This window comes from Carlito syrichta, unplaced genomic scaffold (genome assembly GCF_000164805.1).
Source record: "Carlito syrichta isolate Samal-C Ts95f unplaced genomic scaffold, Tarsius_syrichta-2.0.1 Scaffold99351, whole genome shotgun sequence".
Classification (NCBI taxonomy): Eukaryota; Metazoa; Chordata; class Mammalia; order Primates; family Tarsiidae; genus Carlito; species Carlito syrichta.
Genome location: NW_007043447.1, coordinates 68,455 through 90,701, shown reverse-complemented (window position 1 = coordinate 90,701; position 22,247 = coordinate 68,455). Strand labels below are relative to the sequence as shown.

The 22,247-nt window shown below is 49.2% G+C and overlaps 1 protein-coding gene and 1 pseudogene across 2 annotated transcripts in view; both read left to right on the top strand.

Moving 5' to 3' along the window:
- LOC103266035 overlaps positions 1 to 22,247 on the top strand; it is a gene marked incomplete at its 5' end in the record, with an annotated part of 52,309 nt that overhangs the window by 6,816 nt on the left and 23,246 nt on the right. Inside the window, 11 exon segments of the mRNA XM_021715108.1 lie at positions 7,454 to 7,552; positions 8,890 to 8,974; positions 9,112 to 9,270; positions 9,353 to 9,510; positions 13,739 to 13,844; positions 13,926 to 14,035; positions 14,132 to 14,244; positions 14,504 to 14,657; positions 21,539 to 21,592; positions 21,594 to 21,705; positions 22,146 to 22,209. Coding sequence (XP_021570783.1) covers positions 7,454 to 7,552; positions 8,890 to 8,974; positions 9,112 to 9,270; positions 9,353 to 9,510; positions 13,739 to 13,844; positions 13,926 to 14,035; positions 14,132 to 14,244; positions 14,504 to 14,657; positions 21,539 to 21,592; positions 21,594 to 21,705; positions 22,146 to 22,209 — 1,214 coding nt within the window.
- Positions 14,030 to 15,703, top strand: LOC103266010 (annotated as a pseudogene). Its single transcript, XR_002482257.1, has one exon. The product of XR_002482257.1 is annotated as a nucleophosmin pseudogene (transcript).

The window sequence follows — 22,247 nt, the reverse complement described above, 5'->3', positions numbered from 1 at the left end:
TCTCTTTTCAAAATGGTAGTGTTCCTGTAGGCACATGAAAAGACACTACACACCATTAGCCATCAGAGAAATGCAAACTAAAAACATGAGAGATATCACCACACACCTGTTAGGATGGTTAGAGACAGGAATGGCCCCAAAAGTGTGGCAAGGGTGTTCCCCACAAGGAAGTTTAAAAAGAAGGGCAGTCGGGAAGATAGGTGCTAGTTGTTGAATGAGTCTCCTTGGAAGAAGATGTGTCATATCATACCTGTATTCCAAGAGGAAGGTGAAATCATCAAGATCTTGTCTGCAAAGACTGTGCAGTGACAAAGCTGCACTCCACGGGTAGCTAGAGAAAAGATGCAATGTCCTCCAGGAGGACACAAACCATAGGTGTCAGGCTGTTTAAATGGGCACTGAATGGACATGTTAGCTCATAAGAGCAAAATAGTTACTGGTTGTTGCGTAGAATCAGTGATTTTTAATAACATTTAGTGTTGGGTCTGGGGGCTGCTTTAATTACGGGTCTCTATGATGCAGAGCACTCCTTCAATGATAAGAAGAGACACAAGGTGAAAATAAAGATTTCGTGACTTACAGATGCTGGGAAGATACGCAGCACATGGCACACCTGGAAACCACACACACACACACACACACACACACACACACACACACACACGGAGGTCAGGAAGTGTATAGAGAGTGAGCCGGCCATGGCACACCTGGAAACCACACACACACACACACACACACACACACACACACACACACACACACACACACGGAGATCAGGAAGTGTATAGAGAGTGAGCCGGCCATGGCATACCTGGAAACCACACACACACACACACACACACACACACACACACGGAGGTCAGGAAGTGTATAGAGAGTGAGCCGGCCCTCTGTTGGGCCCAGGGTAGAGCACATAAATGTCAGAGGAGCCCATGACAATTTAACAGTTTGAAACAGGAATCAAAGGGCTAGGGAGCGCATTCTCTGTCCCAGTCAGATGGACCACAGGGGGAGCCTGGCCTTGAAACAGGAATCAAAGGCCAGGGAGCGCATTCTCTGTCCCAGTCAGATGGACCACAGGGGGAGCCTGGCCTTTAGCTAAGTGGCCACGTGCAGAAGGGATGCCGAGGCTGTTCATTTCAGGCTTGTCTCAGCTAGTTCGCATTGCTATAAGGAACTCCTGAGGCTGGGTGACATAGGAAAGAGGCTTATTTCGCTTGTTCTTCAGGCAGTACAAGAAGCATGACACTGGCATCTGCTCTCAGTGAGGGCCTCGGGCTGCTTCCACTCACGGAGGAAGGGGAACCTGGGCATTACCAGTCAAGGTAGGGGGTGGGGAGACAGTGGGGAGGTGCCAGGTTCTTTGCAACAACCAGCCCTTGCAGGAACTAAGAGCATGAGAACTCACCCCCAACCCCAGGGTATTAATCTATTCATGCCCCTGTGGCCCCAACATCTCTCACCAGGCCCTACCTCCAACACTGGGGATAGAATTTCAACATGAGGTTTGGAGGGAGGAACATCCAAACCCCAGCTGGCCTCCATACGGGGAGCCTTGGTGGGTGGGAGCTGGAGTAATCCATCACAAGGTGTTTCTCCAATTTGAGAACAGGAAAATCAGGCTGAGAAATTGAGAAGCAGTGAGAATAGTCACCCCTTTATTCATCCACTTTTATTTTATTTAGAGTTGGAGTCTCACTCCTTCACCCAGGCTGGAGTCCAGTGGCATGCATGCTCACAGCCACCCCAGCGTCGACCTACTGGGCTCCGGCGATCCTTCTGCCTCAGCTATTTTTATTTTATTTTATTGTAGAGACGAGGTCTCACCAAGTTGCCCGGGCTGTCTCAAGCCCACAGGCTCAGACAATCCACTCACCTCAGCCTCTCAAAGTGCTGGGGTTACAGGCAGAGCCAAAGAGCCCAGCCAGCTTTTATATACGTAATAAGTTTTGGAGGGTTTTTCAGTTTGTTTGTTTTTTAAGTTGGACTCTCACTCTGTCGCTCAGGCTAGAGTGCAGTAGTGCCACCATAGCTCACCTCAGCATTGACCTGCTGGGCTCTGGAGATCCTTCTAGCTCAGCCTTCCAAGTAGCTGGAAATAGAGGCATGCACCACCATGCCTAGCTAATTTTTTTTTTTTGAGTTGGAGTCTCACTCTGTCGCCCAGACTGGAGTGCAATGGCCACTTCTGGCCACCGCAGCCTCGACTTGCTGGGCACTGGCCATCCTTCCGCCTCAGCCTTCCAAGTAGCTGGAACTACAGGCGCGCACTACCACACCTGGCTAATTTTTGATTTATTGTAGAGATGAGGTCTTGTCAAGTTGCCCAGGCAGGTCTCGAACCCGCGGGCTCAGGCAATCCACTCACCTCGGCCCCCCAAAGTGCTGGGATTGCAGGCTGAGCCACTGAGCCTGGCCCCAGCTAATTTTTTTGATTTATTGTAGAGACGAGGTCTCGCCATGTTGCCCGGGTTGATCTCGAATTCCTGGGCTCAGGCAATCCTCTTGCCTCGGTCTTTCAAAAGTGCTGGGATTAGCAGGTCGAGGCTGCGGTGACTGGGAGCGGCCACTGCACTCCAGTCTGGGTGACAGAGTGAGACTCCAACTCAAAAAAAAAGAAGTGCTGGGATTATAGGATTGAGCCACCGAGCCTGGCCTGTAATAAATTTTAATCCATGGAAGCCCTGTTGTAATTTACGCTGGGCCACATTAGCTGCTTTACCTGGGGGTCATGGAGTCCCATATTGTCTCATCAATTTGTAAGTGACAAAAACTTACTTTTTTTTTTTTTTGAGCTGGAGGCTGGAGTGGCACACTCATGGCCACCCTAACATCGACCTGCTGGGCTCCGGCAATCCTTCCGCCTCAGCCTTCCAAGTAGCTGGGACTACAGGTGCATGCTACCATGCCTGGCTAATTTTTTACTTTTTTATTTTTTGAGTTGGAGTCTCACTGTGCCGCCCAGAATGGAGTGCAGTGGCACGCTCCTGGCACCGCAGCCTCGACCTGCTGGGCTCCGGCAATCCTTCCACCTCAGCCTTCCAAGGAGCCAGAACTACAGGCGCGTGCTACCATGCCCGGCTAGTTTTTGATTTACTGTAGAACAGAGGTCTCGCCAAGTTGCCCTGGCAGGTCTCCAACCCATGGCCTCAGGCAATCCACTCACCTCGGCCCCCCAAAGTGCTGGGATTACAGGCTGAGCCACTGAGCCCAGCAAATTTACTTTAATTCTAATTCATTATTTATTGTGTCAGAGCATCTGTGCCCAATAAGATTTTTTTTTTTTTTTTTTTTTTTAAAAAGCAGGATGTATTGAGAGTACAGAAAAGCTCCCAGAGGGGAGGGGACCCAAGGGGGTTGCCTAAGATATTTTAAAGAATGGGATGTAGCCGGGCTCGGTGGCGCACCTTTGGGAGACTGAGGTGAGTGGATTGCCTGAGCCCACGGGTTCAAGACCCGCCTGGGCAACTTGGTGAGACCTCATCTCTACAATAAATCAAAAATTAGCCGGGCGTGGTACCGCGTGCCTGTAGTTCCGGCTACTTGGAAGGTTGAGCGGAAGGATCGCCAGAGTCCAGCAGGTCGAGGCTGCAGTGACCAGGAGCGGCCACTGCTCTCCAGTCTGGGCGACAGAGTGAGACTCCAACTCAAAAAAAAAAAAAAGAATGGGATGTGTGGGAAATGAACGGTGTATATGGGAAATATACGCCCAACTACAGAGAACATGTGTTTTCTTTGACCTACCCCACTTAGGGCAGGGAGTTTGGGCAGCATTAGACAGTAGGCTGCGGCACACAGCACCAAGCCTGAACCTTTCCAAGTGGTGCTAGCCAGGTACTAGTAACTCGGCTACCTTGGCCACTGTGTGGTCATTGCGATTTTCTTCTAACTTGGTCTTGAGGTCTCGCCTTGGAACATGGCCATACCAAAGATAGCCACTTTCTGGGGGAGTCAGATGTCAGGTGTGTCAGTCAGGTGAGACGCAGAAGAGGCAGCACACAAAACACACAGAGTAATATAAGGAGTGTGTATTGCTCACAGATCCCAGAGAAGAGGTCACCAGGCGGGGCCCCTGGACACCTGCCCAGCTATAGGGAAGGAAGCAAGAACTCGCAGGGACGTGAGGGCTAAAGCCTCTGATGGGGTCCATTTAGCCCAGTGAAAATGGTTTTGTATACCAGGCCTCAAAAGCTGTGAGAAAGAAACTTGTATTTTCTTATAACCCGTGAGCTTGTCCCAATTTGTGACAGCAGCCACAGGAAACCAACCCACATGACACTCACCAAGCAGACAAGAGAGAGTAATGGCCCAAGGCTGTCCCTTGTGAATCTCATAGTTCCTGGGTACTTTTGCCTTTTTGGGTCTCCATAAAAATAATATCCAAAGTTATATGTCCTCACCTTTAGCCTCCATAAAATGACTTGAAAGTATTTTAAAATTATACTTTTTGTGATCACATTGGTATAAAGATGAATGTATACTAGGCTAGTAGCCATTATGTTTTGTCCATTTCTGTCCTTCTGACTCTAAGAGAAATTAAAAATTATCACGAGAAACCCTCTCCCGAACCAAAACAAAGTCTGGTGGGCCCTGGACACGGCTCCTCTGGATCTGAGAAGAGCCCAACCTGGGTGACCATTGTGCCTGCCGATACCCCAGCCTGCTGATCCCAGGCCCTCCCCCTTCCTAAGCTCTCCCCACAGAAGCTGCATGCTCAGCCACCCCTCTCCCCACACTCCCATTTGAAGGACTTTACTTTTCAGGGGTCCTTGGCTGCTAAGATCCTCTGATCTCTCCCTTCACCAGGGAAGCTGAGGCTGAAACCCTCTGGGCGCTAGGTTTGGCTTTGGGGCCTGAGGGCAGCAGTGGGGGACCAGTGTCTGCGAAGGCACTCGGAAGGGGCCTCGGAGTGAGATGCCCACGTGAAGGAATGGCAGCAGTGGCATGGGCTGCGCATCCACGCTGCCCTGGGTAGCTCTGCTTTTGAGGCAGCGGGGGAACAGCAGATGGGAGCGCAGGTGGCCAGGAGGCATACCAGCTCTGTGAGCCGTGGTAGAATGTGTGGGGTGAAGGATGGTGATAGCTGGCTCCAGGGTGGGATGTGATACAGTTGCGTGTTGCCTAATAGCAGGGAGTTGTTCTGAGAAACTTGTCCTCAGGTGATGTTGTGTGAACGTCACAGAGCAACTGACACTGACTCAACGTCACAGAGTAACTGACTCTGACTCAACTGCCATGAACGTCACAGAGTAACTGACTCTGACTCAAAAAGAAAAAAAATTTTTCTTTCTCTATATCCTTATTCTATAAGCTTTTCCTCTATTAAAATTTTAAAACTCCTTTTTGTTAAAAACTAAGACACAAACACACACAATCCTGTACAACCCGTGACTACTGAATTTGTAACACAATAGCATGTATTTGTGCATCTAAATATATCTAAACATAGACAAGGTAGGTAAAAATACAGTATAAAAGCTTAACAAAATGGCCAGGTGCAGTGGTTCACACCGATAATCTTGATACTTTGGGAAGCTGAGGCAGGAGGATCACTGTAGGCCAGGAGTTTGAGACCAGCCTAGGCAACATAGTAAGACCTCATCTCTACCAAAAAAATGAAAAAATTACCATGGTGGACACCTTTAGTCCCAGCTACTCAGGAGGCTGAGGCGGAAGGATCCCCTGAGCCCAGGAGTTTGAGGCTGTGGTGAGCTATGGAGGCACCACTGTACTCCATTCTGGGCGACAGAGCAAGACCCTGTTGATTAGGGGAAAAAATGATTTAAAAAATGCAACACCTGTATAGAGCCCTTACCTTGAATGGAGTTTGCAGGACTGGAAGTTGCTCTGGGTAAGTGAATTTGAAAGCCTAGGACATTACGCTACTATGGGTTTTATAAACACTATACTTAGGCTATACTAGATTTATAAGCAATATTTTTCTTTCTTCAATAATTTAACCTTATCTTGTACCCTTTTTTACTTTTAATTTTCTAGCTTTTTGTAATATCACTTAGCTTAAAAACACAAACACATTGTATAGCTGTATAAAATATGTTTTCTTATGCTGGGCTTGGTGGCTCATGCCTGTAATCCCAGCACTTTGGGAGGCGGAAGTAAGGGGACTGCCTGAGCCCAAGGGTTCGAGACCAGCCTGGACAACTTGGTGAGACCTCATCTCTACAATAAATCAAAAAATTAGCCAGGCATGGTGGCACGTGCCTGAAGTTCCAGCTACTTGGAAGGTTGAGGTGGAAGGATCAACTGTGCCCAGCAGGTCGAGGCTGCGGTGGACATGAGCGTGCTACTATACTCCAACCTGGGTGACAGAGTGAGACTCCGACTCACAGAAAAAAAAATTATTTCTTATGCCGGGCTCACGCCTGTAATCCCAGCACTTTGGGAGGCAGAGGCGAGGGAACTGCCTTAGCCCAAGGATTTGAGACCAGCCTGGACAACTTGCCAAGACCTCGTCTCTACAATAAATAAGAAAAAATTAGCTGGGCATGGTGGCACATGCCTATAGTCCCAGCTTTTAGGAGGCTAAGGTGGGAGGATTACCTGAGCCTAGCAGGTCGAGGCCATAGTGGCCTTGAGCATGCCACTGCACTCCAGCCTGGGCAACAGAGTGAGACTCTGACTAAAAAAGAAAAAAAAATTTTTTTCTTTCTGTATATCCTTATTCTATAAGCTTTTTTCTATTAAAATTTTAAAACTTTTTTTTGTTAAAAACTAAGACACAAACACACATCAACCTACCCAGGGTCAGGCTCATCATCAATATCACTGTCTTCCACCACATCTTGTCCCACTGGAAGGTCTTCAGAGGCAGTAACACACGTGAAGCTGTCATCTATAATGATGAGGCCTTCCTCTGGAATACCTCCTGAACAACCTATCAGGCTGTTATACACTCGACTATTTTTATAAGCAGAAGGAGAACACTAACCTAACAACAATCAGCACTTGCATCCCTGGCACTGAAGAAAGGATGCTGTCCAGGTGGTGGCCGTGCTGCCTTGTGACGATCCGATGTCCACCAGTGCAACCAAGGCGGGAGCGATGCATGGCTCTGGAAACCTGATAGCTGTCCTCGATGAGTCGTTCCCTGATGTGAGGACGAGATAATTTCCACACAAGCCACCAGCTAAGGGAAGACAGCCAGCAAAAGCAGGGAGTCCGCATGGGACCCTTGAAGGTTGCTGCTGGTGTCACCACCAACGGATGACAGACCTGACAAGGGGCTGCGCCTATCTGCCTTCCGGTACAGCCTCTAGCAGTGCTGCTGGGCATCCAACCAGACTGGTGTGAGGACGGGTGTCTCCATGGCAGAAACAGCGGAGCTGCTGGGGTCATGGGGTGGCGGTGCCTCCATCCTGAGTTACTTCAAATGCAGCCCTGGGTGTTTCAGGCCGACTCCCTGGTGTGTGCTTGTCCCACGCCCGGGCTCTAGGGTACCAGCAAGAGAAACCGCATGGAGCTGCTGGATCATGAGGAACTGCGGGGGAAGTGGACCCTGCTCATCCAGATGGCCATCCTGGTGCTGGGGGGGGTGTCCTCTGGCCCTTGGGAAAGAAGAGTCACTGGCGCACATGGCTTCTCACTGTGGCAACAATTCCGGCAGCCTCTTCCGGTGCAGCAAGAGTGAGGACAGGAAGTGCAAGGTGCGCTCAGCAGCACTGGGTTGGCACCTCTGCTGCTGCTGGTGCTCCTGTCGGGGTGTGCTTTTCAGTCTAGAAGAGGTCATTTGAGCTGGATGTGGTGGCACCTGTAATCCCAGCTGCTCAGGAGGCTGAGACAGGAGGAGCACTTGAGTCTTGGAGGTTGAATCTGTGGTGAGCTATGATTGCTCCTCTGCACTCCAGTCTGGGCAACAGAGTGAGACCCTGATTTTATATATATATTTTTGAGTCAGAGCCTCACAGCCACCCAGGCTGGAGTGCAGTGGTACGCTCACAGCCACTGCAGCTTCGACCATCAGGGCTCAGGCGATCCTTCTGCCTCAGCCTTCCAAGTAGCCAGAACTACAATCATGCACTACCACACCCGACATTTTTTTTTTGAGTTAGAATCTCATTCTGTTGCCCAGGCTGGAGTGCAATGGCATGCTCATGGCTATCGCGGCTTCGTCCTGCTGGGCTCAGGCGATCCTTCCGCTTCAACCTTCCAAGTAGCTGGAACTATAGGGGTGTGCCACCATGCCCAGCTAATTTTTTTGTTTTACTGTAGAGACGAGGTCTCACCATTTTGCCCAGGCTGGTCTCGAACCTGTGGGCTCAGGCAATCCTTTCACCTTTACCTTCCAATGTGCTGGGATTATAGACGTGAGCTCGCATGCCCAGCTTAATAAAAAAAAAATTTTTTTTTTGAGTTGGAGTCTTACTCTGTCCCCCAGACTGGAGTGCAGTGGCCGCTCCCAGCCACCGCAGCCTCGACCTGCTGGGCTCCAGCGATCCTTCCACCTCAGACTTCCAAGTAGCTAGAACTACAGGCACACGCTACCACACCTGGCTAATTTTTTGTTTTATTGTAGAGATGAGGTCTCACCAAGTTGCCCAGGCGGGTCTCAAAACCCGCAGGCTCAGGCAATCCACTCACCTCAGCCTCCTAAGGCGTGGGATTACAGGCTGAGCCACCGAGCCCGGCTAAAAAAATTTTTTTAATAGAAGAGATCAGTTACTACTTTACCCTGAAGACCTGTGGAGGTTATTTTTCACGGTCCTGGTGGTAGCCTTCACGCTACCATCCACCTGCTTTTGAGACTAGCTGCCTTGTTTGTTTATGTGGAATATCATATACCCTGGTATGGGTTAAACTCTTCTCCTTCATCCTCCTTGAGGTCTTTAGGGGCTTGTAGAGCCTCTTCACCTGCCACATGGCCTTGTCCAGGAGGCGCAAGACCCCAGGCTGGGAAAGTGCTCAGTGCTGGCAGTTATCATGGTCACCGCCATCATTGCCTACCCTAGTTCCACAAGTAACAGAGCTCATTTCCAAGCCATTCTATGACTACAAGTCCGTGAGTCCTCCCAGCTCTGTGGCTACATCAAGGACCCCAACACGACCCTCCTATGCTTGACATTCCAGACTGGCCATGGGGTTGGGTTTACACAGCTATGTGGCAGCTGGTTCTGGTGCAGCTCTGCAAAATCCCCTGTGGCCTCTTCGTCTCCAACACGGCCATGGTAGTGAAGCCGGGCAGCACAGGGGACTGTACGAGCAGCTGGCATACTCTCACCACGACAAGTCGCACCAACACTTTACATGGTGGGGGTGAGCTGTGGCAGTCGAGGTGGAGTTTCCGGGGTGACGGTGTCCTTGGTCATCAGCATGTTTGAATGAATGGGGTCTGCAGTACATCCTGCCCCTGATGGCAGCGGTGACCAGCAGGCGGGTGACCAATGCCCTTGGGAAAGAGAGGAAGGCAGTTACGAGGCCCACATCCACATCAATGGGAACCCATTTCTCAAGGTGAAGGACAAGTTCACTACCTCACACTGGCCAGCAGCACCAGTAGGCCAGCAGGGGGAGCTACTGTCGTTCCCTCCCAGGACAGCATGACGGTCAAGGACGTGGAGTTGATCCTCAGGGACACTGACCACAACAGCTTCCATGTGGTCTCAGGAAACTGAGCAAGTCATCAGATTTGTCCAGAGGAACAGCTTCTTGAATAAAGAATACTGGGCAGAGGCAGGAGGGCTTCGCGAGCCACTCCATTAGGCACCTTGCAGATGAATGCCCCCTCCCCCACTGCCAGGCATAGCTTGCCCCCCAAAGATGCAGCGCACCCCTGAACCTGGGCCCTTCACAGTTCCAACACCCCATGGAGGCAGTGGTGGACATCTCCTGGGAACCGAGGCTGTGCTTGGTCACTCAGAGTGGGAGACTTCTTGGCATCATCACAACAAAGGAGGTTCTGAGACACAGCCCAGGCAACAACCAGGATTCCGGTACATCTTGTCTAATGAGCGACGAGGTGGCAATTATTTTGAGAAACTCACTATGTTATTATTATTATTATTATTATCATTATCATTACCATTATTATTATTATTTTGAGTCAGAGTCTTACTTTGTCGCCCAGGTTGGAATGCAGGGGCATGCTCACTGCCACTGCAGCCTTGACTTGCTAGGCTCAGGCGGTCCTTCCACCTCAGCCTTCCAAGTAGCTGGAACTACAGGCACATGTCACCACGCCCAGCAAATTTTTTTTGATTTATTGTAGAGAAGAGGTCTTGCCACGTTGCCTAGGCTGGTATCGAATCCATGGGCTCAAACAATCCTCTTGCCTTGGCCTCCCAAAGTGCTGGGATTACAGGCATGAGTCACAGCGACCTAACACTATGTCATTTTAAAAGGAATAAACAGGCTGGGCTCGGTGGCTCAGCCTGTAATCCCACGCTTTGGGAGGCCGAGGTGAGTGGATTGCCTGAGCCCACGGGTTTGAGACTAGCCTGGGCAACTTGGCAAGACCTCATCTCTACAATAAATTAAAAAATTAGCCAGGTGTGGTAGCACGTGCTTGTAGTTCCAGCTGCTTGGAAGGCTGAGGCAGAAGGATCGCCAGAGCCCAGCAGGTCAAGGTTGCGGTAGCCGGGAGCGTGCCACTGCACTCCAGTCTGGGCGACAGAGTGAGACTTCAACTCAAAAATAAAAATTAAAAAAAGGAATAAACAAATGATACATTATCATCTCAATGAAACATCCCATTCGAGGGGCAGCAGAAACAAAAGCTTTGTTCAAAGGAGGGGAAGAAGGATAAAACCTTTTTTAAAAAACAATAACATCAATGGATAGGCATTTTATAGCTTTAACACTGATGAGTCTCAAGCTGTTTCTTAATGAGTTTCCTAACTGCTATGGGGCATGTTTGGGGGGAGGGCGGTGTAAATAAAGTGGTTTGGGCCAGGCAGGCCTGGTGTAGTCCCACCTACTCAAGGTTGAGATGAGAGGGTCGCTTGAGGCCAGGAGTTTGAGATCGTTCTCGGCAATTTAGCAACACAGTCTCTAAAAAAATTGTGTGTTTTGTAAGAGGACAGACAAGAAGAAACTGTACCCCTTCTGCTCATGGCTGATGTTTACAACTTAAGAAAGCACATGAAGCTTTGAGTTCAAAAGGTGACGGGGTAGTGCATGTAGGCATACTTATTATTGGTTTCTGAAGTTTTGCTGCTATGTCATGCTTGCACTTACTTTGGTGGAACAAAAAGTAAATTTGAACACAAGGAAAACTAAAAATAAATAATAGTAACCAGGTGTGGTCAAGTGCACCTATAGTTCCAGCTACCCAGAAGTTCTAGGCTGCAGTGAGCTATGATAGTGCCACTGCACTCCAGCCTAGGTGAAAGAGGGAGACTCCGTTCTCTATTTTTAAGAAGAAATAATAGGCCAGGCATGGTGGCTTATGCCTGTAATCCCAGCATTTTGGGAGGCCAAGGCAGGATTGCTTGAGACCACGAGTTCGAGACCAGCATAGGCAACATATTGAAACCTCGTCTCTACCAAAAGAAAAAAAAAATAGCCAGGTGTGGTTGTGCGCACGTGTAGTCCCAGCTACTCAGGAAGTTGAGGCAGAAGGACCACTTGATCCCATAAAGACAAGGCTACAGTGAGCCGTGATTGTGCCCCTGCACTCCATCCTGGATGACAGAGTGAGATTCTGACTCCAGAAAAGAAAAGGAAATAATAGCAATTAAAAGTATAGTATACTAAATACATGCAGTAACTCATCACTTATTATCATTATCAAGTACCGCAATTCCTCACTTAATATAGTTGATAGGCCTGGAAACTGTGACTTTAAACAAAATAATGTATAAACCAATTTTACCGTAGGTTAATAGGTACAGGCAAAAGGCATATCTATTATTCTGCTTATAACAGGTATTAAAAAAGACTCAAAATACTGCCAATATTAAACATTGATATAAAGGCGAGGTAGACATACATTTGAGAAACATTAATAAAGACAAGAAAGGTAATTACACAATGTTTAGTGAGCTGATGAGTGGCAGCCGTCGTAGTGGTGGTAGGTGGTATAATATACATAGCAGCCGGGCTCAGTGGCTCAGTCTGTCATCCCAGCACTTTGGGAGGCCGAGGTGAGAGGATTGCCTGAGCCTACAGGTTCGAGACCAGTCTGAACAACTTAGCGAGACCTCCTCTCTACAATAAATCAAAAATTAGCCAGGTGTGGTAGCGCGCTCCTATAGTTCCAGTGACTTGGAAGGCTGAGGTGGAAAGATCATGGGAGCCCAGCAGGTCCACGCTGGGGTGGCTGTGAGTGTGCCACCGCACTCCAGCCTGGACGACAGAGAGCAATTCCTACTCACGCACACACACACAAAATTATATATATACACATGTCAGTCTTGCCAAGCACTTTGGTACTGAGTCTTACTGTTGTGCATTTGTAGGATTACTGTATATTTTGTGATTTTTTTAAAAGAGTTGGGATCTCACTCTGTCACCCAGGCTGAAAGGCAGTGGTGCGATCATAGCTCACTGCATCCTTGAACTCCTAGCCTCAAGCGATCTCCCGCCTCAGCTTTCCCAGGCTGGGACTACAGGCATAGGCCACCGCACCCAGCTATTTTTTCTCCTTTTTTTTTTTTTTTGAGTTGGAGTCTCTCTCGGTCGCCCAGACTGGAGTGCAGTGGCCGCTCCCGGCCACCGCAGCCTCGACCTGCTGGGCTCCGGCGATCCTTCCACCTCAGCCTTCCAAGTAGCCGGAATTACAGGCATGCGCTACCACGCCCAGCTGATTTTTTGATTTATTGTAGAGATGAGGTCTAGCTTCCCAGGCGGGTCTCGAATCTGCGGGCTCAGGCAATCCACTCACCTCAGCCTCCCAAAGGCGCGGGATTACAGGCTGAGCCACCGAGCCCGGCTTATTTTTTCTCCTTTTATTTATTTTTTTGTAGAGACAGAGTCTCTGTGTTGCCCAGGCTGCTCTTGGAAATCCTGGTCTCAAGCGATTCTTTTGCTTTATCGTCTCAAAGCACTGAGATTAAAGGCATGAGCCACTGCATCCAACCATGAATTTTTATCTTCCAGAAATCTGTACTAATTCATTCATTTTCCAGCCCACTTATTCAGTTCAGGGTTGCGGATGGCTGGAACCTGTCCTCCCGCAGCTTGGGGCGAGACGTGGCCAGGGCACCATCCCATCTCAGGACCACTCACACTGGGACCACGTAGACTCACCAGTTTGACTAATACATCTTTGGGATGTGGGAGAAAACCCATGCAGACATAGCGAGAATGTGCCAACTCCACAGTCAGCAGCCCTGGTCAGGAATTGAATTTTTTACCTTATCAACGTTCTAACAAAACGATGCTGAGTGAAATGGCGTCATTCAAGGATCTGCTGCACTGTAGATGACTGTATGTGCCAGACTTCTCTACGATTGGCAGTGCGGGAGATGTGTATACCAGCATCGCTACTAACACCCCAGCAGCACAACCGAAGGACAACCATGACATCATTAGGTGGTAGGAACGTTTTTCAGCTCCATCATCTTTTTTTTTAAACATAAAGAAGCATTTATTTGAGGCTTAACATGAAATCATAGAAGTAAAATGTGTATAAACACAAATCCACATCACGTTGTAACACAGCAAAGGATACAGCGAAAACACATCAGCTGGATTAACCTTAAAGAGGAAAGAGGACGCTGGTGGGTGCGTGTGGGTCAACGCCGCCAATTGAGTGTCCAAGAGCCTGTGCACTGTCCCCCAGTCACAGCTCAGGCACCACCAGCTCTGGCTGCAAGGACTGGTGGCTGTGGCTGCTGCCCGCCTGTTTGTCCCCGCACCTCCTGCCCGTAGGAACAGAGAGGGCCCCGGTGGGGGGGTGGGGGGGAAGTGGTCTCTGCTGGTGTGTCCCATGACGTGGAACCATCAGCCACTGACACTGCCCCCCCCAGGTGTTGGATTGCGGCTCCATGCCGGCACCCTGCACCAGCCACAGCACTGGGACCACTGCTCCTGGGTCACAGGGCGCCACTCAGCCACCAACAAGGAAACCCTGGAAGAGGTGAGCCCTGCTCTTGAGCTGATCCACAAGATGAAAGGTGATAAGCTGCATGAATCCCCTCATGCTGTGGGCGCCCAGAGTCATGAGCGTCGCTAGGAGATGACCCTGAGTGACAGTGCCACCAATGTGCTGGAGTGGAATCGTGCTTTCACAGAGGCCTACACTGAGGCGATGTGGATGTGCAAAAGCCGCCCACATGCTGCTGAACTGTGAGGAAAAGCCTGCCCCGCAGGGCCCATTGGAAATCCCTGATGCCCAGACCCGGAGAGATGCTTAGCACATGCATCACCATGTGACCCCTGGCCTTTCCAGGAGTTGGAGGCTGCAGTGAGCTTTGATTGATCATGTCGCTGCACTAATCAGCCTGAGGGCAGAATAAGACTGTCTTGCCTGGTGTGATTCCATCCTGCGCGGCTGTTCTTTGGAGCAGTAGTCGTTTGCCTCCGTCCCCCTTCTCTCCCACCTAAGTGTGCGCCACCACCCCATGGAAGATTCGATGGACATGGACATGAGCCCCCTGAGGCCCCAGAACTATCTTTTTGGTTGTGAACTAAAGGCCGACAAAGATTATCACTTTAAGGTGGATAATGATGAAAATGAGTACCAGTTATCTTTAAGAACGGTCAGTTTAGGGGCCGGTGCAAAGGATGAATTGCACATTGTTGAAGTAGAGGCAATGAATTATGAAGGCAGCCCAATAAAAGTAACACTGGCAACTTTGAAAATGTCTGTGCAAGCCAACAGTTTCCCTTGGGGGCTTTGAAATAACACCACCCGTGGTCTTACGGTTGAAGTGTGGTTCAGGGCCTGTGCATATTAGTGGATAGCACTTAGTAGTTGTGGAAGAAGATGCAGAGTCAGAAGATGAAGAGGATGAGGATGTAAAACTCTTAAGTATATCTGGAAAGAGATCTACTCCTGGAGGTGGTAGCAAGGTTCCTCAGAAAAAAATAAAGCTTGCTGCTGATGAAGAAGATGATGATGATGATGAAGATGATGATGATGATTTTGATGATGAGGAAACTGAAGAAAAAGCTCCAGTGAAGAAATCTGTACGAGATACTCCAGCCAAAAATGCACAGAAATCAAACCAGAATGGAAAAGACTCAAAACCATCAACACCAAGATCAAAAGGTCAAGAATCCATCAAAAAACAGGAAAAAACTCCTAAAACACCAAAAGGACCTAGCTCTGTAGAAGACATTAAGGCAAAAATGCAAGCAAGTATAGAAAAAGGTGCTTCTCTTCCCAAGGTGGAAGCCAAGTTCATCAATTATGTGAAGAATTGCTTTCGGATGACTGACCAGGAGGCTATTCAAGATCTCTAGCAGTGGAGGAAATCTCTTTAAGAAAATAGTTTAAACAGTTTGTTAAAAGTTTTCTGTCTTATTTCATTTCTGTAACAGTTACTATCTGGCTGTCCATTTTATAATGCAGAGTGAGATACCGTGTTTGATAAATGTTGTCCAGGTTCCATTGCCAAGAATGTGTTGTCCAAAATGCCTGTTTAGTTTTTAAAGATGGAACTCCACCCTTTGCTTGGTTTTAAGTATGTATGGAATGTTATGATAGGGCATAGTAGTAGTGGTGGTCAGACATGGAAATGGTGGGGAGACAAAAATATACATGTGAAATAAACAGTATTTTAATAAAGTAAAAAAAAAAAAAGACTGTCTTAAAAACAAACAAACAAAACAAAACATTGGCATTTGAGGAAAACAAAATGGAGCACAGTGCATTTAAAATAAGACCTTTAGGTTGGGTGCGGTGGCTCATGGTTGCTTGAGGTCAGGAGTTCGAGACCAGCCTGGGCGACGTACCGAGACCCATCTCAACAAAAATTTTAAAAGTAGCCAGGCGTGGTGGTGCATATCTGTAGTCCCAGCTACTCAGAAGGCTGAGGTGGGATCACCTGAGCCCAAGAGATTGAGGCTGTGGTGAGCTGTGATCCTGCCATTACACTCCAGCTTGGGATACCTAGTGAGACTGTTACAGTCTAAGTAACACTCTCCCTTGATACCAATAAATCGAAGGGGCGGGGAACTGGTAGAATGAGTTTTATTTCTGAATTTGAATCCAGGGAGCAGAGTGGGCTTTTGGCCTCTTTAAAATGGTTCTACTCACCCTTCAAGCTTTACAGTTCACTTTTATAAGTTCAGGGTAGTTGGTACTGATACATGAACTATGTGACTAGCAGAGCATTGTATAAGTTACAGCCACATTTTGTCAGTAATGACATGTTATGGTCCACATATCCTGGCGTCAGTTACCAGAGGTATCTCACAGTTTTTTATCCGGAACACCCAGCAGAAGCGTTAATTAAGCTTGTCATAGATTAAAGGAAGTTAGCAAGGCCTAAGACATCATACATTGTTACATGTTGTTATATGCAAAAATCATACAAACCTGTGACTATTAAAAAAAGGGAGCAGGCAGAGCCCCTGACCTCATCTCTACAATAAGTCAAAAAATTTGCCGGGTGTGGTAGCGTGCACCTGTAGTTCCGGCTACCTGGAAGGCTTAGGCAGAAGGATCGCCTGAGCCCAGCAGGTTGACGCTGGAGTGGCCCTGCGTATGCCACTGCACTCCAGTCTGACTGACAGAGTGAGACTCCAACTCAAAAGAAAGAAAGCAAAGGGAGTAAACGGGGATTTACATCTGTCAGTTAATTGGGGACAGTCTGCTGGGAAGTTAAGTGTTCTTTGAAATTACTTACTGGGAGTGCATAGAAGATAAGGGAAAGCGCACCTTTTGTTAACTCTCAGGAGTGCAGGAGTATTTGCCATGCCCTCCTCTAGGGGCTATGGCAATATGGACAAACAATATCGGGTCTCTGTATCAAGACCCCCAACTCAAAAAAAGAGTGTAAAAGTTTCTTGACTAGCTAGGCTCGGTGGCTCAGCCTGTAATCCCGCGCCTTTGGGAGGCTGAGGTGAGTGGATTGCCTGAGCCTGTGGGTTCGAGACCCGCCTGGGCAGCGAGATCTCATCTCTACAATAAATAAATAAATCAGCCGGGCGTGGTAGCGCATGCCTGTAATTCCAGTTACTTGGAAGGCTGAGGCGGAAGGATCGCCGGAACCCAACAGGTTGAGGCTGCGGTGGCCGGAAGCGGCCACTGCACTCCAGTCTGAGCGACAGAGTGAGACTCCAACTCAAAAAAAAAAAAAGTTTCTTGATTTAAAAAGCATTTCTTAGCCGGGCTCGGTGGCTCAGCCTGTAATCCCGCGCTTTGGGAGGCTGAGGTGAGTGGATTGCCTGAGCACACGGGTTCGAGACCCACCTGGACAACTTGGCAAGACCTCATCTCTACAATAAATCAAAAATTAGCCGGGCATGGTAGCGCGCGCCTGTAGTTCCAGCTACTTGGAAGGCTGAGGTGGAAAGATCGCCAGAGCCCAGCATGTCGAGGCTGCGGTGGCTGGGAGCCTGCCACTGCACTCCAGTCTGGGCAACAGAATGAGATTCCAACTAAAAAAAAAATAAAAATCATTTCTTGCATACAAAAAAAAAAAAAAAAACCAAAACAAGAAAAAACAAATTGTGGCTGAACACAGTTGTGTCTTGTACACTAACTATAGTCTTTTACAGATTTATCAAGGTCAACAGGAAACCAATCTTCAGGTCGTCCTGCAAGATGGGCTACGTTAGCACCTCCCCTGGCTTCTCCAGTGTGTCCTCTTCCTCTAGTCCAGCTGTTAACTGTCTGTGGAGGACCACCACCCCTCCTCTCAGGTACTTCCATAGTCTTGTCCTGTCCATATCCAGAGTTCCCATAGTTGTACAGCATCATCATAACCACCTTCCCCACTGCAGTTTTGATCACCCCATGGGCATCAATGCAACTTCCATATCTTTCATAAATCACAATAGTTTTTAAATCCTTGACTCTGCTCTGGTTTTGACCCTGACCTTGGCTACCACCCTGTCCATGAGCTGCATCCTTTTCCTCAATTTTTTGTGATTGCTGTTGTTGCCCATAGACCTCTTGGTGTTATACAACTTTGATTTCACACTTCTCAGATCCAATTTGATGTTATCTGTTTTCCAACAATTTCTCTTCTTTTCCTTTTTCTTTCTTTTTTTTTTTTGAGTTGGAGTCTTACTCTGTTGCTCAGGTTGGAGTGCAGTGGTACTCATAGCCACCGCAGCCTCACCTGCTGAACTCGGGCGATCCTTCCACCTCAGTCTTCCAAGTAGCTGGAACTACAGGCACACACCACCATGCCTGGCTAATTTTTTATTGTAGAGATGAGGTCTGGCCAAGTTGCCTAGGTTGGTCTGGAACCCGTGGTCTCAGGCAATCCTCTCACCTTGGCTTTTCAGAGTGCTGGGATTATAGGCATGAGTCACTGTGTCTGGCCTCTAACAACTTCTTTATCAGCTTTTTGTATAAATATGAGATAAAACAAAATCTCCTTCTTTTATTTGTTTTCATATTCATGGGGATTTCAATATTTTCAATCTCTCAAATATATATATATATTTTTTAATGTCAGGGTCTCATTCTGTCATCTAAGAGAGGAGTCAGTGGTTTGATTACAGCTCAAGGCAACCTCGACCTCCTGGGCTCAGGTGACCCTCCCCTCCTACCTTTGCCTCCCACCACCATGCATAAAATAATTTTATTTTTTGTAGAGACGAGGTCCCACTATGTTGCCTAGGCTGGTTTCAAACTCTTGCGCTCAAGCAATCCTTCCATCTCAGCTTTACAAAGTGCTAGGATTACAGGCATGAATCATCACACCCAGCATCAAAATAGTCTTCAATTTGTTCTTCAGAGGTTATCTGGGCTCAGTCAACCCACAAAAAACTGTTGCAGGGGCAGTACTTGCTCTTTTAAAGCTTTGGCCCTTTTGAGGTACATCAATTTGCCACCCAGTTGTGTTCTCTTAGTTCCAAGCACCTTGTCAACACTAGCAGCATTTTAGAAAAGCACAAAAACAAATCCTCTTGATCTTCCAGTGACGGCATCTGTTTTCACTTCCCGAGATTGGGGCAGATATTCGTTCACATCTTTTTGCTTGCACCCCAGCTCAAGACCCCATAGACATTGTACCACCATCCTTGCTCATGCTGATCTTAGATTCCTCTGTGAATTCCTCTCCATTGCCTGGGTTCTCGTTCAGGTCCTCCTTAGTGGCAGAATTGTCACAGGGGTCCTGGTATGCAGTTGGCCACGGCAGCAGCTTGTTGTATGGATTTCAAATGGTGGCAGAAGACAGCCATTATCGTCTTATGGGACTACCACATTAGAAGTGGTTGCTGTTGACCAAAAAGTTACCCTGTGGGGTAGTGCCCTAAGGTCCTAGAGCTCCCTGAGACCCTGCTGTAGCTTTAGCTCCCTGAAGCCCTGGCAGGAATGACTGCTGGTTACCTTAGTGATGAGTGAGGCCGGTGTCTTCTGTGGAGTAGATCACTGGAGTCCCTGGTGGTTCCCACCGCATGGCCTCCACTTTGTTTCTCTGGTCTCAGTGGTCTCCTGGCGTCTCAGCATGCCCATCTCACCAGTGAGCCTCTCTAGGTGGATAGTGTCTCATTTTTGCTCCACTGTGTTGCTGTAGATCTTTAATGGGCACTTGACCTTCTGGGCCCCTTTGGTTTGTGAACAGCTGTGTGTTTGACTTTGTGTGGGGGATTGAGGCTAGTATCGCCTACTCCACCATCTTGACTCCGCTCTTTACTTTTTTTCCCCCAAAATTACCCAGCACCATTGTCTCAACTAAAACCATTAACATAATTCCTCAGCATCAGTAGGCAGCCTACATTCACATTTCGTCTCCCTTCTTCTCATTTTTTCTTGATTGCTTAGTTTGCATCTCTCACGTGCATCTCCCTCCCTGCCCCCAGCCTCCCCCACCTCTCATCCCTGAGATGACAAACTGGGTCTGACTCCTGGAATGATCAGCATCCAGATCTGTGGCCAGTGGCTCGCAGGGACTGTGGGGAGGTTTTTGTGTTTGGAGAACAGATAGGGCCCTGGGAGAGTCTGGGTTTCACGCCTGCCCAAGCATGTCACAGTTCCCCAGATGCCTCTCCATAGCAGCCCTGGCTTTGGAGTGTGTGTGTGTGTGTGTGTGTGTGTGTGTGTGTGTGTGTGTGTGTGAGAAAGAGAGACAAAGAACGCCCCTGTTTCTACACATACAGGCCACCCACTCTTCTCTCCATGAAACTCCCTCCCCCCACTCCCATTACAGTCTAGATCTGAGCAGGTGAGGCGGGGAGGTGTAGATACTGCCAGTGGTCCCTGGCCAGGGAGGAGGAGCAACAGGGAGTCCCACCTCTGCTCCTGCAGGTGATGGATCCTCCAGTGACTGTTTAAAATTAAATGGGTGTTTTACAATCAAAAACAGCATTTTGTAAGAAATAAAAACCAAGAATTCAGTCAAACACTGCATCCACATATAACCAGCCAGAAAGTAGGAAGAATCTAGCACCTCAATCCTTCTCTTCGCGCCCCCCCCCCACCAACTCCCTCCCTCCATTGTCTCTTGGTCCTGCCCAGCTGCTAGGGAGGGGCAGCAGAAAGTGAGCCCAAGCGAGGTTTTGTGACATGGGCTTGACTCCCAGTCTCTTCCCAGTTTTGTGTGGCCTGGCACACCTCTTCCAACATTCCCGATTGGCACTGACAGGTGTCACTATGTTGCCTCCTCTGACATGAACCCTGGACGATCTCATGACCACATCACAGGGTTTGCTGAGCCTTGTTGATGTCAGGCGCTGAGCAGGTTGCTCCCATGCCCTCGATTGAGGCCCAGGGAGGAAAGCTACTCCTCAGCTGGGGCCACATAGTGAGTGGCTGCAGCCTGGGCACAAGTCAGGCTCATCCCTTTCAGATTCCCACTCTTACCCTGCCACTCAGTCTCCTTCCAGGAAGTGGACACCCACTTTGGGTGGGATTTGTGGCAACTGGTGGGACAGGGTCAGGAGCCCATGCAGTCACCCACCTCCTCCGGGCTTGCAGGTGAGGGCAGCACAGCCTTGGGGGACAGAGTCTGGAGCCCCAGTAGATAACCCAACTGGCACAGGGCTTGGCTCTGTGTAATGCTGTTGTCACCATCTGGAAATTGTCAAGATTTATGAACAAGCATTTCTTTTTTTTTCTTTTCTTTTTTTTTGAGTCAGTGTCTCACTCTTTCACCCAGGCTGGAGTGCAATGGCATGCTCATGGTCACTGCAGCCTCAATCTGCTGGGCTCAGGTGATCCTTCAGCCTCCGCCTTCCAAGTAGCTGGAACTACAGGCGCACGCCACCATGCCCAACTAATTTTTTGATTTACTGTAGAGATGAGGTCTTGCCAAGTTGCCCACAATCCTCTCACCTCTGCCTCCCAAAGTGCTGGGTTTACAGGCGTGAGCCACTGCACCCAGCTCAAACAAGCATTTCTATTTTGCACAGAGGCCCTTCGAATCATGTCTGGGGCCCGGTGCATCCCTCTGTGTTGGATGGCAGGGAAGCGCAGCTATGAGGGGGGCAGTCAAGCAGGCCTGTGTTTGCATTCCAGGAGTCGGAGCTGATCCTGGATGCAGCAGAGGCCTCTGGTCTCCCGGAGGAGGACAGAGGATGAGTGGCTAGACTCCCTTCTGTCGCTGCAGAGTCTACAAACCAGGGCGGAGCCTGAGGCAAGCAGCATCCCTGGCCTGTGGGATGAGTGTCCAGTGCCTGGATTCTGTGGGCTGGAAGTGGGGTTCTGGCCAGGCCAGAGAGACCCCACACCAATCTGAAGCATAGACTTTGTCAGTGGGCGGATTTGGGGGATTCTTGGTGAGCTCCTTACCTCCACAGAAACCAGGCACACCCACTGTGGGGACTGAGATCTGGGGATCTCCGAGGGCCCCCAACATCTCTCACACCCCACAAACAGGCCTGGGCCTCCCAGCCTCAAGGGAGGCAGAGGCAGATAGAGGAGGGTGAGGGGGTCGCTGGAGTCCGGGACTGTGGAGTCTGCCCCAACATGCGCCTCCGTCGTAAAGGACCAGGCGCAGGGCCGCATTGAGACAGGAGGGACCTGGACGAGGCCGTTACTGGGATCCTTCGCGCCCCCCAGAGCCCCGAGAGATGCTGCTGGTGTCCGCCAGTCCCCTCCCCGGTAACCGCCTCCCTTCCTGCAGGCTTCCGGGCGCCGTGGCCTCTGAAGCCCAGCATCTGGGACGACCCCGAGAACCTGCCCGCCGGGTGGGCGCAGGGGGCGGGTCGCCCGAGAACCCCCAGGC